This window comes from Pelodiscus sinensis, unplaced genomic scaffold (assembly GCF_049634645.1).
Source record: "Pelodiscus sinensis isolate JC-2024 unplaced genomic scaffold, ASM4963464v1 ctg124, whole genome shotgun sequence".
NCBI lineage: Eukaryota > Metazoa > Chordata > Testudines > Trionychidae > Pelodiscus > Pelodiscus sinensis.
The window spans coordinates 147043-162540 of record NW_027466050.1 but is presented as its reverse complement, the minus strand read 5'-3'; the positions used below and the strand labels follow the sequence as shown (position 1 = coordinate 162540).

At 55.2% G+C, this 15498-nt stretch overlaps 1 protein-coding gene across 7 annotated transcripts in view; it reads right to left on the bottom strand.

The window, feature by feature from the left end:
- The window catches only part of NSD1 (nuclear receptor binding SET domain protein 1), a 108820-nt gene that overhangs the window by 48753 nt on the left and 44569 nt on the right, over nt 1-15498 (bottom strand). For 5 of the 7 annotated variants that reach the window (XM_075918713.1, XM_075918710.1, XM_075918712.1 and 2 more), the window contains 2 exons: nt 13358-13530; nt 5290-7804 (listed from right to left, as the gene is read on the bottom strand). In XM_075918713.1, coding sequence (XP_075774828.1) covers nt 5290-7804; nt 13358-13530 — 2688 coding nt within the window. The remainder of the gene's footprint in view (nt 1-5289; nt 7805-13357; nt 13531-15498) is intronic. The other 2 variants (XM_075918715.1, XM_075918718.1) reach the window with 1 other exon arrangement.

Below are 15498 nucleotides of genomic sequence, written 5' to 3'. Positions count from 1 at the left end.
TCTAGAAGAAACACCCAGTCCAGCAGTAGAGGAGAATCCACAACCCTTGGGAAATCTTCCAATGGGTAACTGCACTGTGAGAAATTTGACCCTTCCTGCTGGCCTAGCATTACTCCTCTGGCTGCTAGACTGAAGAGCCCATCGCCGGATGCCTGTTCTCTATGGAGGTACAGTAAAACTCCATTAGTCCAGCATCCAATGCTCCGGGACTCCTGATGGTTCGGCACCATCAGGAACCCAGAAGTGCTGGGGCAGCCAGACAGGCTTCCCCCATTCAGCTGCTGCTGAAACTGACAGGCAGCTGAATCGGGGAAGCCGGGAGCAGAGCAGCTGGGGTGCTGCCGGGTTGGTCTCGTAGCGCTGCCCCTCGGGGCTGCGGGACCAACCCGGCAGGACCCCAGCTGCTCTGCCCCCGGGGTCCCCGATTCAGCCGCTGCTGAAACAGATCAGCGGCTGATTCCAGGAAGCCCCGGGCAGAGTAGCTCTGCCCGGGGCTTCCTGGAATCAGCCGCTGATCTGTTTCAGCAGCGGCTGACTTGGGGACCCCTGGGGCAGAGCAGCTGGGGTCCTGCCGGGTTGGTCCCGCAGCGCCGTCCTTTGGTGCTGCGGGACCAACCCGGCAGCACTCCAGCTGCTCTGCCCCAGGCGTCCCCAAGAGCAGCTGGGGTGCTGCCGGGTCGGTCCCGCAGCCTCGAGGGGCAGCACTACGGAACCAACTGGGCAGTACCCCAGCTGCTCTGTCCAAGGCGTCCCCAAGAGCAGCTGGAGTGCTGCTGGGTTGGTGCCGTAGCGCCGCCCCTCGGTGCTGCGGGACCAACCCAGCAGCACCCCAGCTGCTCTATTGCAGGCATCCCCGATTCAGCTGCTGCTGAAACTGACCAGCAGCGGCTGAATCAGGGACGCCTGGAGCAAAGCCGGACTATTGTAAGGGGGGGCTATGAGGGGTCTGGGGTGGCATCCCTTCCCACCCCACTCCAGACCCCTCATAGCCCCCCCCCCCCGATAGTCCGGCATATCTGATAATCCGGCACCCCCTGGGTCCTAAAGGTGCTGGATTATCGGAAGTTTACTGTCCTGCTAGACTGGAGAGCCCATCGCTAGATCCCTGTTCTCTATGGAGGTACTGCTAGATTGGAAACAAGCAGCCGGGTATGTTTTCTAACTGCTCACTCATTCTGGGGGCTCTTCAATTTAGGAACATGCCTCTTGACTGACAGGACACCAGAACTGGAGCCAGTATTAAAGCAGCGTGCTAACTCAAACTTTGCTGGTGACGATTCTGTGTTTTCTTCCAGGTGACCAATACAAATGTTAAAAAGCAGGGAGCCAAGAACGGATCCTTGCAGGATGCTGCCAAAAACACCCCATTCAATGCGGATTCCCTGACCACAATTACATTTGGAGACCTATCAGCTAGAATAGTGATAGAAATGGAGCCGTGTTAGTCTGGGGTAGTTGAAGCAAAATGCAGGACTATGTAGCACTTTAAAGACTAACAAGATGGTTTATTAGATGATGAGCTTTTGTGGGCCAGACCCACTTCCTCAGATCAAATAGTGGAAGAAAATAGTCACAACCATATATACCAAAGGATACAATTTAAAAAAATGAACAAATATGAAAAGGACAAATCACATTGCAGAACAGGAGGGGGATGCAGGGGGGGGGGGGGGGGGGGGGGGGGGGGGGGGGAAGGAAGGTAAGTGTCTGTGAATTGATTATATTAGAGGTAGGGAGAGTGGGATGTTTGTGAGTTAATGGTATTAGAGGTGATAATTGGGGAAACTGTCTTGGTAATGGGTGAGATAGTTCAAATGTTTAAGTCCTTGTTTGAACTATCTCACCCATTACCAAGACAGTTTCCCCAATTATCACCTGTAATACCATTAACTCACAAACATCCCACTCTCCCCACCTCTAATATCATCAATTCACAGACACTTACCTTCCTTCCCCCCCCCCCCCCCCCCCCCGCATCCCCCTCCTGTTCTGCAATGTGATTTGTCCTTTTCATATTTGTTCATTTTTTTTTTAATTGTATCCTTTGGTATATATGGTTGTGACTACTTTCTTCCACTATTTGATCTGAGGAAGTGGGTCTGGCCCACGAAAGCTCATCACCTAATAAACCACCTTGTTAGTCTTTAAAGTGCTACATAGTCCTGCATTTTTCTATCAGCTAGACAGTTTGTAAGTCATTTCAAGTGCACTGTATGTTCATTTGATCTATAATCCGTCACATGGTACTGCGGTGTAGTGTTAGTACCTTGCTGGTCGCTATGCGTGGGCTGTGGGGGACCCCCGCTGGCAGCTGTCTGTAGCACGGCCCAGCAGGGGGCGCCCTGCCGCCCCAGGGCGGTGGCTAAAACCAGTTCGACAAGTTAAGGGAAGAAGCTGGACAAAGGAAGAGTGTGGTGGGGGAAGGGGCAGTCTGGGGCTGGAACCAGGAGGGAGACAGACTGAAGTTGCTGAGGCCGGGGTTAGGGGTGATGGGCCCTAACCCAAGGGGTCTGAACCACCCTGGCCCCGAACCCTGTAATCACCCCACGTCTGGGCTGTATCTTGGAGGAGCAATAACCCCCCTGTTCTACTGCTGGCGCAATCTGCTCTGGCTGCTCCGGGGTGCAGGGTCGGGGGAGCCCGACGCGCCGTCACAGGTACCAAGCCCAACACCTTACAGCTTGCTCAGGGATCTGAAAGTCAAGCAGGGTTCTTTCTGCTTCCTGCATCACCAGTGGAAGTGTGGATCTGCAGACAAAACTGCCTCGGATACACCAGAAGAGCAGCACCGAACTTCCTCCGGCATGTCCAACTTTTCCAAAGTGCTGAACAACGGGAGCCCCATAGACCTACCTTCCATCCCTACAGACACCTCCCCTGAGCTGAGGCTTCCTGCTGCCTACCCAGTCGCTTCCAGAACTAATGCAGCCCCCACACCCATGCGGCTTGCTCCGGGCTCACCCCACGGATCACAGGAATGCCAACAGAGATGCTACGAAACGAGTACTCAGCTAATCACACAGCTGGCAGAATTTCTATCGACTACACGAGGAGTCAACAGGGTTGCAACCTTCTGGGAGCTACCCCGCTGCAGGTTACGTGTAAGAAGAGCTGGGCGCGCCAGCCGCCCGGTTCCCAGCAGCCCCATGGGCAGCGAAACGCTCTGGGCGAGCCCAGCCCGCATGTGCGTTTGATCTGGAATGCGGCTTCCCAGCACGTCTCATTTAATCCCCTTCCCATCCAGGCCCTGGCGGCTTGGGAGGAGGCGGGGACCACCGCGCACATCCCGCCGCTGGGAGGGGAAGCCGAAGGGCCACAGCAGCCCGGGCGGGCTGGCCGGGTCCCGGGAAGACAGCACTGAGTCGACGAGGGGCGCCTCCAGCCCCACGGAGCAAACTGCCAAAGCCATTTCAGGGGGGCGGGCTCCCCAACACGCCAGGAAATGGCATCCAGACGCCGCACAGGGCAGGCAGAGCCCAGCAGGGAATTGCAGGGCCAGGACAGGTGGACAGTGGAGGCTGAGCCGCAACCCTAGCACTGCCCGCACCCATGGGAGCCCCTCTTGGCCACTTGCCCTGCTCTGCCCCTTCGGGCTGAGCCACACAGCGCCTGCCCTCCCTGGCCAAAGCCCCAGCAACGCTGGTGTGCAGCGCTCAGCGCCCAGCCTGGGTGACTCAAGCTGACAGTGAGCCTAGCCACACTGGCCTGGCTGCCGGAGCCTCCGCCCAGGTGCCTGCGGGATGCGTCCGGGCTCCCCGAGCACCCAGCCTGGCCCAAGGCGCTGTCCCCGCCTGCCCAGCGCCGCCGGCAGCATCGGCCCAGCACGCCACAGAGCGCACCAGTCTGGCCAGTGAGGGGAGCCCGCATCTCCCGTAGTCCAGCCTGGGAGTGCCGAGTTCCCGGGCTTCAGTCCTTGGTTCCCGGCCCCTCCCTGCCTGCCGGTGTGAGCGGGATGGGCCAGCAGCAGAGCCACGGCTGGCTCGTCCTGGGGAGGGGTCTGCCAACTACTCGGCTTCTCTTATACCCCTAATGCCAACAGCTCTGCCCACTCCAAAACCAGCCTGCCGCGGGGCTGAGCGCTCTCAGAGCCTTGGTGGGAGCACCTGGCCTGGCAACCCACCTGACAGGAAGCCAGGAGGCAGGGCCAGGGATATAAAAGGCCAGCCAGGCCCCAGCCACCAAGGAAGCCAGAAGTCTCCCTTGCATCCCCAAGCGAGGAGCTGGACTCTGGGGAAGCCGAGGGCTGGCCGGGGCCACAGGGCCCACACTGGAGGACCGGCCGGAGGCTCTGGGACAACGGTGCCCAGAGGACTGCACTGGACCCAGGTACAGCCGGAGGGGGTAATGGAAGCAGCCCAGGGACAGTTGGCCCCATTGGCAGGTCAGCGTGTTGCAGTACGGGTCCCCCAACCCAGCAGCCGACTGCTCTGCTGCTGCTAGGGCCCTGGGCCGGGACACAGTGCAGCGAGTGGGCTTGCGTCCCCCCCTGCACCCCGCTCTTGGGTGGGGATCTTCCCTCTGGCTGTTCCCGTACCGCAGGATCTCCCCGCCAGCCCCCCACCTGAGCAGCAGGCCCTGAACTATTTGCGTGCGTTTCCCTGCCGCCCACCCCAATCCAGGGTCTGGGCACTGAACTGTCCAGTTGCCTGTTACCCTCCCAGAGCTAGGGCCTTCAGGGTTCACTGTCGCCCTGCTCCAGGACTTTTATCATCGCCTGTGTCTCGGTGCAGGGGGGCGGAGTGGCCGCCACTGAGCCCCTCCTGAGCCTGGCAGGGCTGCACAGGCCTCCTAGTGGACCCCTTGTCATAACGAACTCCCACCCTAACAGAGATGGGGCATCAGTCCTTGCTGAGACCTACACAACAAAGCACACGTGGTGGCTAGGCTCAGCTGGGGGCCACAACCAACCTGTCCAAGAGCAGACCCTGCTCCCTCCTGACCTCCTGCACCCAGTCTGCCTACTTACGTCCCAGCTGGGACCTTGCAGGGAGAGGGAGAGGGAGAGGCAGAGGGAGGAGACAAGGAGCGGCTGGTCACACTACGGAGACGCTACTTTCACCATCACGTAGGTCCGCTTTTAGCCCGAGCGAGTCACCGGGTACTCAAAGCACCTCTCTGCTCCGTGCTTTCCTGGAGCTGCCCACCACGCAGCACCAGCGGCCTGGTGCCCACAATGCCCGGTGCGGCCCAGGCAATAACAGGATGGGCTGTGGTTTCAAAGTGCAGGGTTACAGAGTGCACACGTGCGTGGCCACACGCGCTTCCGTAGGTGTACACCAAGCTCCTTACCTTGTGACGAGAACTCAGACTGGGAAGCAAAGCGGGAAAGCTCCGAGTCTGAAAGCATCGCAGCATCGTCTGGCTTATCACACACACTCAAGCTTTTCACAACTAAGTCTAAGTGATGCGCCCAGTCCTGGCCTGGCAGGTCTCCCTCAAGCCCCGGGGAAGGGCGGGGAGATCTGCGCTCCAGGCACTCCTTTCCCCTTCGGGAAATGTCACTAGAATTCAGGCCCCCCAGGCTGGCCCTGGAGCACTCTTCTTCCCTAGGTCTATGGGCGTGCCGACTGGTTCGAGCACTCCTTTGGTTGAACCGCTGCCAGCGCTTCTTGGGTGCTACGTGGGTCACCCCGTTAGACTCCTCCCCCAGGGAGCTTTCGCTATTCACTTCGGAATCCAAGTCTAGGCCCTCACCATTTTCAGCAGACGTGCAACTCTCAGTATTTTTATCAGGTTCAGGCCTCTCCCTGAGAGGGTCTAAATTATCATCCGACGAACACGCAGAGTCTTCATCAGTGGAGTGTGCCAGCAGCTCGGGAGCTTTCCTTGCCGTTTCTTCTATTCCATCGCCAGCCCGACTGGCCCCCGTGCCCTGCGTATCCCCACGCAGACTTCCAGAGACCTGACTGGGTGGCTTCCTCAGCGCTGCTAGCTTGAAATCCTTCCTGACCAACACGGCATTATTTACTAGCTTGGAGGGCTGCTTAGATTTTGAACAGTGGTGTCTGGAGATGCAATTTGCGCCATTCGCACCAGCAAGAGCAGCGTCCGTGGGCTCCCTTTTCTTACCACTCTGCCCATTTCTCTTGGCCGTAGCACCATGCGAAAGGGAGGGTTCACGGGCATCGGGGGGCTGACGTGTTGCTTCCACAACGCAATCCCCATTTGTTTCTAGTTTATAAGGGGGCCCTTTTGCAGCCAAATTCTTCAAGCCACTTGCCGAGTTGCTCCCAGAGGAGCTGCCCATGCCAGCATTCCTCCCCGGGGCCATGTTCTGAGCCGACAGCAGCTGCTGCTCTTTTGTCTTACTGTCATGCATGTCCTTCAGCATCATCAGCAAGGTGCTGAACTTGTAGTCCGGCTCAATGGGCAAACGGCTCTGCCCAGAGGCCGAAGAGAAGAGTAAAGGGGCTGTGGTCTTTGGGGCCCCATAGTCACTCGCTTCATCCCCCATGGACCTACAGGACAGCTCCTTGAGCTCCGACAGGACGTGCTTCACCACAGCAGTCTCCAGCTCAGCAGAGTCCCGGGCTCTGTCGCGCACACTGTTTAGCGGCTCCTGGCTATGGGCTCTGCCACTTTTGGCAGGGTCAGAAGAGCAGCAATTCACAGCACGTATCTCTTCCAGCAGAGGGGGGCCGAGCCCAGCCGCACTCTCCTTGGGCTTGCTTCGGATACTTTTCAGCCGGGGCATTTGGAGGTTCTTCAGGTGTAGATCCAGCTCGTTTGTAACCCCAAGGTGGGAGCCTTCCTGGGCCCCAAGCTGGGGCGGAGAGTGCGTCTCTGCAAGGGAAAGGTGGGCATTCCTCACCGCCGAAGAACACTCTAGAGCGATAACGGGCATCTCCGTGTCCGAGGCTGCTCCTTGGAGCTCCCCATCCACCGAGTCGGCATCAATTCTAGGGCCTCCAGGAGGTCTGTGATCTCTCGATGACCTTTTCCTGCTGTTCCATGGCTCGCTCTCAGAACACCTGCTGTCTCCCCACAGCCCTGGAGAGGACTCATCTTCTTCCTTATCTGCAGGGTCACTCATCTCCAGGGCACTGCAGGCTGCCTCAGAACTTTGGTCCTCGAGATCTAGGTCGCTAGTCCCATCATCTGAGAAGGAAGTCAGCGAATCGGATTCATCTTGCTTTTTCTCCATAGCCGTGTCCGCTGCGGAGTAGTGTACCTGTAACTTGGAACAGCAAAGAATGCCCCCGGGGCTTGTGTGCGTCTCTGGAGAGCTGCTGGAAAGCAAATCCACTGTCAGCGTGTCCTGTAGGGAGTCGCCGCGAGGCACCTCCCGCTCCTGTTTCAAAGCTGTCTTTTCAAAACGTCTTTCCCCAAAGGAAGAGAGCAGGTAGTTTTCCACAGCCCCATTGGCGGCTGTAAGGCTGTTTGCTATCCGGCACAGCTCATGGGATGCATGCTTATCGGGCAGGTCCCCCGCAATCATGCGTCTAGCTATGTTCTCTGGCACCTGCTCTCCAGCCTCTCTCCTAGATGCTTCCAGTCTGGAGCTGCTCTTTTTTACTCTCGTCCTTTTCCTGCTCTCCGAGCTCTTTTTCACAGGAAATGCGGGGCAGGCCCTGCCCTTCTCACTGCCTGAGTGTTTGGAGCCCAACGCCAATGCTTTCAAACAGCCATTCAGCTGCCTGGCCGGCTCCATTACCGGCCCATTAGTGACGGGCTCCAAGAGCACATCCTCACTGCTCAGCTTGCTGGAATTCGGACTGCCCTTCGGTTCCTCAGTCCCCTTGAGAAGGAATTCTTCTGCGTGGCCAACACTGAGCTCCCACTTCGCCATAAAGCGCTGAGGAACCTAGATGTGGGAGAGAAAACGAAGATTACTATCAACTAGACATTCAGCAGAACCATACAGCACAATGCCACGTACCCAGCCCTGGGGTCTGCAAATACACTGGAACCTCATGGACAGCGCGTCCACGGAGCACAGACGCCCAGCGCACCGCGCCGGCACCTCCCGGCCCACGGCTCCCGGACAGCGCGTCCACGGAGCACAGACGCCCAGCGCTCCAAGCGCACCGCGCCGGCACCTCCCGGCCCACGGCTCCCGGACAGCGCGTCCACGGAGCACAGACGCCCAGCGCTCCAAGCGCACCGCGCCGGCACCTCCCGGCCCACGGCTCCCGGACAGCGCGTCCACGGAGCACAGACGCCCAGCGCTCCAAGCGCACCGCGCCGGCACCTCCCGGCCCACGGCTCCCGGACAGCGCGTCCACAGAGCACAGACGCCCAGCGCTCCAAGCGCACCGCGCTCCCAGCTGCACAGCTGCTTGGATGACACTGCTTCCTGCGTGCTTTCCTAGCGCTCCTGCAGCTGCTGTAAGACCAGCCATCCGGCACTCTGCAACGCGTGTCCTCCCAACGCTCCCAGGCCTGAATCGCGTCCAGTAACCTCCTGCCAGGAAAGGGGGTGCAATTCCCTCCCAACCCATGAATGCTGACAAAAGGGCCCCAGGCACAGTGGCCTCTCTCAGGCACTGAATACGTTGGCCTCCCAGCAGGCACCTAATGCAGCAACTGTGATTGCAGCCAGCACCACCCCCTGCATGACCGGACTGAGCGCCCCCCCCACTGGGGCAGAGAGGCCTCAGCACCGCTCTGTCTACAGCACTGAGTGCAGAAAGCACCGGACGCTCTACCGTGACCCTGCTTGCCTCCTTCTATTCGCAATAGCTCAACTAGTTCCCCCCACGGCCTCCCCTCTTTCCACCCTCCCCGGTATCCCCACAGCCTCCCCCCTCCCCGGTATCCCCACGACCTCCCCCCTCCCCGGTCTCTCCACAGCCTCACCTCTTCCCACCCTCCCCGGTATCCCCACGACCTACGACCTCCACCCTCCCCGGCCTTCCCTTCCCAGTATCCCCACGGCCTTCCCCCTCCCCAGTATCTCTACAGCCTTCCCTTTTTCCCTGGTATCCCCACAGCCTCCCCTCTCCCACCTTCCCAATCTCCCCACAGCCTCCCCTTTTCTCCCCCTTCCCAGTATCCCCATGGCCTCTCCCCTCCCCTCCCCGTTATCCCCACAGCCTTCCCTCTTCCTATCCCCACAACCTTCCTCTTCCCCCATGTACAAACCCAGCAGCTTGTCATGGCAGTAAAAAGCAGATGAAGGTCTGGTATCGTCTCCATCGGAGGCACGGTACCCGGCTACACAAAAAGGTGCCCAGGGCATTGCCAGCTTTTCAGTCAGGCTTGCGTTACTACTCCGGAAACAGGCTGAGCTCCAGGGCAGGGGAGCAGTTTGCCGTCCTTGCCAAGGGTGAGCTACAGAACCTCACCTGACTAAGCGGCGGAAGTAACCCAGTGGCACAGAGCAGCCAGCTGTTCCGTGGCTCTGCAGGAGACCCTAGCTTGCCCCCACAATATGAAGGAGGCGATGCATTTGGTCTACAAGGATGCAGACATTCCAGCACTGCACCCCTGCAATTCACAGCACTGGACTCAAGCCGCAGACTGGACGCTTGGGTACCCAGGGCCAACTGACAGAAGGCTGGGAACAAAGAGAGGGAATAACCCCCACGCAAGAGGAACTGGGAGAAAGGGAAGTGCATGTATAGAAGCATAGGTCCCGCTACTGTGCGTGCCTGGGCAGCTGCGTACAAAGGGCCGTGCACCTAATTAGTGGAGTCATGCAGACAAGGGTCCACTAATTAGATGCCTCCTGACCCTGCAGAAAGCATGAGGAAGGTGATGTGCTGGAGGGAAATCAGGGTGGGGACCATACCAGGATTCCTAGCACCAACTGGGCTGTATGAGGCAGCCAGGGAGGGATGCAACTTTCTCCAGCAACTGCCTCTCTGCAGCTCTAGCTATGCTGCTGCTGTAGCCAAAATTCATGTTTGTATCGAAATACAAGTAGTATTCTTAAGGCAGGAAGGCCTATAGAATGTTTTGCTTCTGTTTCACCTGGCCAGCCACCCTTCATGATTAGCACGAAGGAGCAGCTTGTGCCATCGGCAGATATGCATCAAGTAAGCTGATCAGTGCATCCCCCATGTTCAGGCTGGAAGAGACCATAACTTCGTACAGTCATTTCTTTGTCTTAGAACACAGTTTTATTACGATGTTTGCTATAAGGCCTGTCTTGTCTGCATTGCAAGCTAAGTTGTGTACGGTTCTTGTGTTATTGCTTCAGTACCTATATAATCCTTTCTGAAGTGTCATCTGACCTGGAATTCTCGGTGAGAGTGAAGGTGGTGTATAGCATTAAGAACGAGCGTGAAAGCCACCATGAATGTCCAGATCAAGAAGAAATAAGAAACTTGGAGACTATCAGAAAACATCCACTGTGCCAGATACGACATGAATTAACAACCCTTGGAGGCGCCCCCAGAAGTGATAAGGAAGGGAAGCCAATCGGCAGGTGGTCGTGGAAAGCTCCCAGATTAACCCCACTGAAGTACACTGCAAAACCTAGAGACGCCAATGGAAATTTACAGCATAAAGAACTTTGGGGCTAGTCCTGCAGAGCCTTGGGGCATCGGATCATGACTGACAGCCCAGCTCCTCACCGGTGTTCAATTTAACTGGCCACTGGGTTGACGCGAGCCACGGCAGACGGGGAGCTAAGATGGCTGCAGGGCCTGTGTGGGCTACTCTGGGAAGGGCTGGCACCAAGAGTGCTCTCGGCATGCAAAAGCCACCAAACGTGAACATCAGTCAAACTGGTTTTTCTGCCTCCCACTGTTGACATTTCCTGGCCTGCCAAAGCAGCCCCGAGATTTCATTCTGTTAGCTAGAGATGGGGCTATCCCTGCCCACCGAACCGCGCTGGCTGAGGAAGGAGCTGACTTGGGAGGAACTGGAGGCAGGGGTGCACAGCCCCGTCATAGGGACTGGCAGTCCCAAGCAGGCTGCAGCCTCTTCCCTGGGCCTGTGGTGTGGAAGTGTTGGTATCCGGGGATGCTGGCTGGTCAGGAAGAGCATGAAACACTCCAGCATCTGCCCCCCCATGAGCTGCAATGAAGCAGTGTCAGCTCTGGGCAGCAGGCGCTGACAGACGAGAAGGCAGCTGTAGAAGAGTGACGAGCCATCCAGGGGCTGTCTTACGAGGGAAAGCCTAAACACACATCATTCAGCTGCATGGTGCCTTGGGGAAGTCTAGGACAGTCCTCCAGGTTACACCACTGATGGGACTGCTGCCTAGCGCAAAGCACGGGAGCCATTCGGAGTAAATGGGTTCACTTCAAGGGAGGGAAACAGTAACGCTGTGTGAGCATGCAAAAGAGTGAGTTCCACGGAAGAGGATTCCATTGACTGGTCTGCGGGAGGCCTGCGAGACTCAGACTGTCTCCCCCAGCACAGGCTGGGAAAACAGTTACTCCTGGAGTTAATTCTAAAACAAACTCCAAATAATCATCTCTTCTCCGCCCCAAACATTCATTACAATCCCATTTAGGAAGTCGTTTATGCCTGGATGTTGCATCAGATGGCATTTCAGAATTCCTTACCTGGTACACAGGTTAATGCATCTGGTTCCAAAAGGAATGCTACCTCTACCAGTGGCTTAAAATGTCTGGATTTAGCGTTGTCTGGGAATATGGACTACAGCCTTACAGTTTGATTTGCAGTGTCATGCTGGTATTTTCTAACCTAGCCTAAGATGTGGACAAACTGGAGAAGGCCCAGAGAAGAGCAAGAAAAATGATGGAAGGTCTAGAAGACATGAGGTAGAAGGGAAGACTGAAAGAATTGGGCTTGTTTAGTCTGGAAAAGAAAAGAGAGTGGACAGGAGAGCAGCTTTCACGTACCTAAAAAATGGTCACAAGGAGGAGGGAGAAAAATTATTCTCCTTAAACATTTGAGGACAGGCCAAGAAGCAATGGGCTTAAACTGCAGCAAGGGAGGTTTAGGTTGGACATTAGGAAAAACTTCCCACCTGTCAAGGGGTATGTCTACACTACCACCCTAGCTCGAACTAGGGTGGTAATGTAGGCAACCGGAGTTGCAAATGAAGCCCAGGAAGCTCTGGGGCTGCAGTGGCCAGTAATACTTGTCAGATGCCTCAACGTTTGAGAGCAGTTTTCCTGGAGGATTCAGTGGGCTATGGTAGGAGTAGGTATCAAACTGGGCCTCTGGTGCACATTTTTTAGGCTTTCACTTAATGGCATGTCTTTGCTTGATTTACCAAACTGCATTCCGTAGCATCTTAGAGACTAACAGATGTATTGGAGCAAAAGCCCACGAAAGTGTCTGCTCCAATCCATCTGTTAGTCTAAGGTGCCACAGGATTCCTCGCCGTTGTTGCAGATCCAAACTAACATGGCGACCCCTTTGATCCAAACTGCGTTCCGTACCCCACGTTTTACTGGTTTTGAGCTGGAGTTCTTAGGCAGGGTGATAAAATACATAGAAACCGAGGGCATTATTAATTTTCTTTATCTGATTTCATGGTAAGTGCCATGCACTGTTTAATTAGCCCTTGGTTTAAAATTCTCTCTCATAGCCATGAACTTTTAAAATGTATGCATCTAGGTTTGCTGGTGGCACACAGCTGCACTGCACCTCAACAGTGGTGTACATCCCACAATTCAACCTCCACCTTGCCGGAACCAACGAAGAGGAGTGCACCTCTGGTGCTTTTTATTACCCTTCCCTACCATTTACACTGAGACGACAAAACCTAACCCCCTACCAAAGCAGCCACTGCTCTCAGCAGTTCAAGTGTCGGAGTAAGATACAGCTGGTTCCCTCTGGCTGGTCACTTGCCATCATCCACTGGCCTTCTGTATATGCCTTCACTGTAATAATGCTGCACTGCGACATTTCTTCAGCCACCTTTGTAAGGCTGCAGGGCGGGAAGCTCAGATTATATTATCTTGCACCTTTGAAACACAGGCTGCTTCACCGCAGACAAGGGGCCAGAGTATGCAACTCCCTCATCAATCAGACTAAGTCAAATCAGGAGGAACTCTAAGTGCTTTTACTGGCTTAAACACAGTTACTGTACTTTGTGTCATGCTCTCATACAGGCCAGACGCATTATCTGTCCCAGTGTCAGCCAGGAGAGGTCACTGGAGAGCAAAGCAAGTTACTTCAAGCACACCTTTAATCATCACTGACATTTCACCTCAACAGAACTGTACTATGGAATGAAAATGAGCGTGTCCAACTGGGACTATCCGAATGGTCTCTGCAGAAACGTACAAGTGACACATTATGCCCTGAAATAGGAGGAAGTCTGGAAAAATCCTTGTGGCTGAAACACTATGAACAGGAATTATGCAAATCAATTCACCAGCATACCCTCACAATTAGTAGTGCACAAAAACATTTTCAGGGCGCATTTCCAGATATACGAGAACAAGTCTGCTGTGCAAATGCAAGCTACCGAGAACAGAAGCTTTACCTTGTGCTTGTAGCCTTTTTCTTTTTGCTTCCCTCTTCTCCGAAGGATAGGTAGCTCTTCAAACTGATATCTGCCTTCAAAAAGCACAATCGCTTTTCCTGCGACCCAGGCTCTCTCAGAAGGGTCTCCTAAGGCATCTACGTAGTATTCTCGATATGGTCTCCGATTGGAAACTATTTAAAAAAAATTGAACAGGATTATTGTCTTGCTTGAAACAGCATAGTAGCATAGGAAAGGAAACAAATTGACAAGCAAGTTTATTAGTAGGTTTGCCACACATTCTCTTCATAACTTGTTCCTATACTCCTAAGCAAATGCCGCTAGGAGAATGCCTAGTCAGAAGGTCGGTGAACATGCTTTTGTCTCAGTTTTCCTTGCCTTTGGTTAGTATTTTGCATCTTGGAGAGGAGATAGCTGTTAAACAGTGGATAGACAGCCTAGGGAACCCTTTCTCACTGGAGCAAAGACTTGGTAGTTGGGCTCCAATCATTTGGTGAAAACAACCCAATCATCTCCTTCTGTAACAGGAAATACAAAAAGCAACGTAATTTTTATCCCCTTAATGTTTACACTCTCCAGCCCTCTAGAAGGTTGTAAAAACTGCAGGAAGGTGAGCTTGAGAGAATATATGAATAAATCAAAAGTATTAGGTCTCTACTAAATTCACAGCCCATTTTGGTCAATTTCATGGCCATAGGATTTTTGAAATAGTAAATTTCATGTGTTCAGCTATTTAATTCTGAAATTTCACAGTGTTGTAATTGTCAGGGTCCTGATCCAAAAAGGAGCTTGGGGGAGGGCGTTCACAAGATTATTCTATCGGCTGTGGTACTGCTACCCTTCTGTGTTGCTGCTTGCAGCGTGCTGCCTTCAGAGCTAGACAGTGGAGTGCTGCAGCTGCTAGCTGGGAGCCCAGCGCTAAGGCTGAACTGCTGCCAGCAGCAGCACTGAAGGATGGCTTGGTATGGTACTGCAACCCTTCTGCCTGCAGAGCTGGGCCAGTCAAGTTGCCACTCTCCAGGCATCCAGCTCTGGAGGCAGCAGTGCAGAAATAAGGCTGGCAGGATATGGTATGACATTGCCAGACTTCCTTCTAAGCTGCTGCTGGTAGGATACTGCCTGGCCAATAGCTGCTGCCCAGCTCCGAAAGCAGCAAAGTACAGGTGGCAATACTGCAGCCCATACAGCATAGAGTAAGAGAGCACACAAGACCAGGTTCCATAGGAGAGAGACCAGATACCCCAGTCCATGACATTTTCCACTGCCTTGAATTTGGAAATGCCCCACATATTACTACCATCTCCCAACCAGCGTGTCCTGTACACTGCAGATGCTCAGGAGAGATTCAAATGCCACCCAGCTGATTAGCAGAGCACCCCCCCCCGCTAGGTTCTTTGTGTCTATTGGTAGTGCACATCCGTACATGCCTCAGTGTACAGAACAACTATTCTGCACATGGGTGGAAAAGATTAGAGGGAATATTGCTCCTAAACCCGCTCACAGGTGAGTCCAGCTGTCTCTGTATTGGAATTTAGGAAAGGAAATGGTCAAATACCATCCTAGGCCTTAATTTCCAGCTTGTTCAGCAGATTGATACTGATGCAGAGCGCTGGTGGCAGCGAGCGCAGCACTCTAAGGAACAGAGTGCAAAGTTGTGCATGCAATACCCAAACTGCTGCACGCTGGCCCTGCATGCCCTGGGAGCACAAGGCAAAGGCATGTACAGGCAGTCCCCGAGTTACGCGGATCCGACTATTGGCCAGGCAGCAGCTATTGACCAGCAGACCAGGGAGACGGGAAGCAAAGACTCTGAGGATGCCGGCAGCGGGACAGCCGCGGTGCATCTGGGCTGTCCGCTGCCCACGTGCTCCGCAGCTTTGCTCCACGTCTCCCCGACCAGAGAGACAGAGAGCAAAGCCAGGGAGCACGTGGGCAGCGGACAGCCCAGATGCGCCGCTACTGGTATGTTCCGCAGCTTTGCTCCCCGTCTCCCTGGTCTGCTGGAGACCAACAGACCAGGGAGACAGGGAGCAAAGCAGAGCAAAGCCGCGGAGCACGTGGGCAGCGGACAGCCCAGACGCGCTGCGGCTGTCCCGCTGCCAGCATGCTCCGCGGCTTTGCTCCCCATCTCCCTGGTCTTC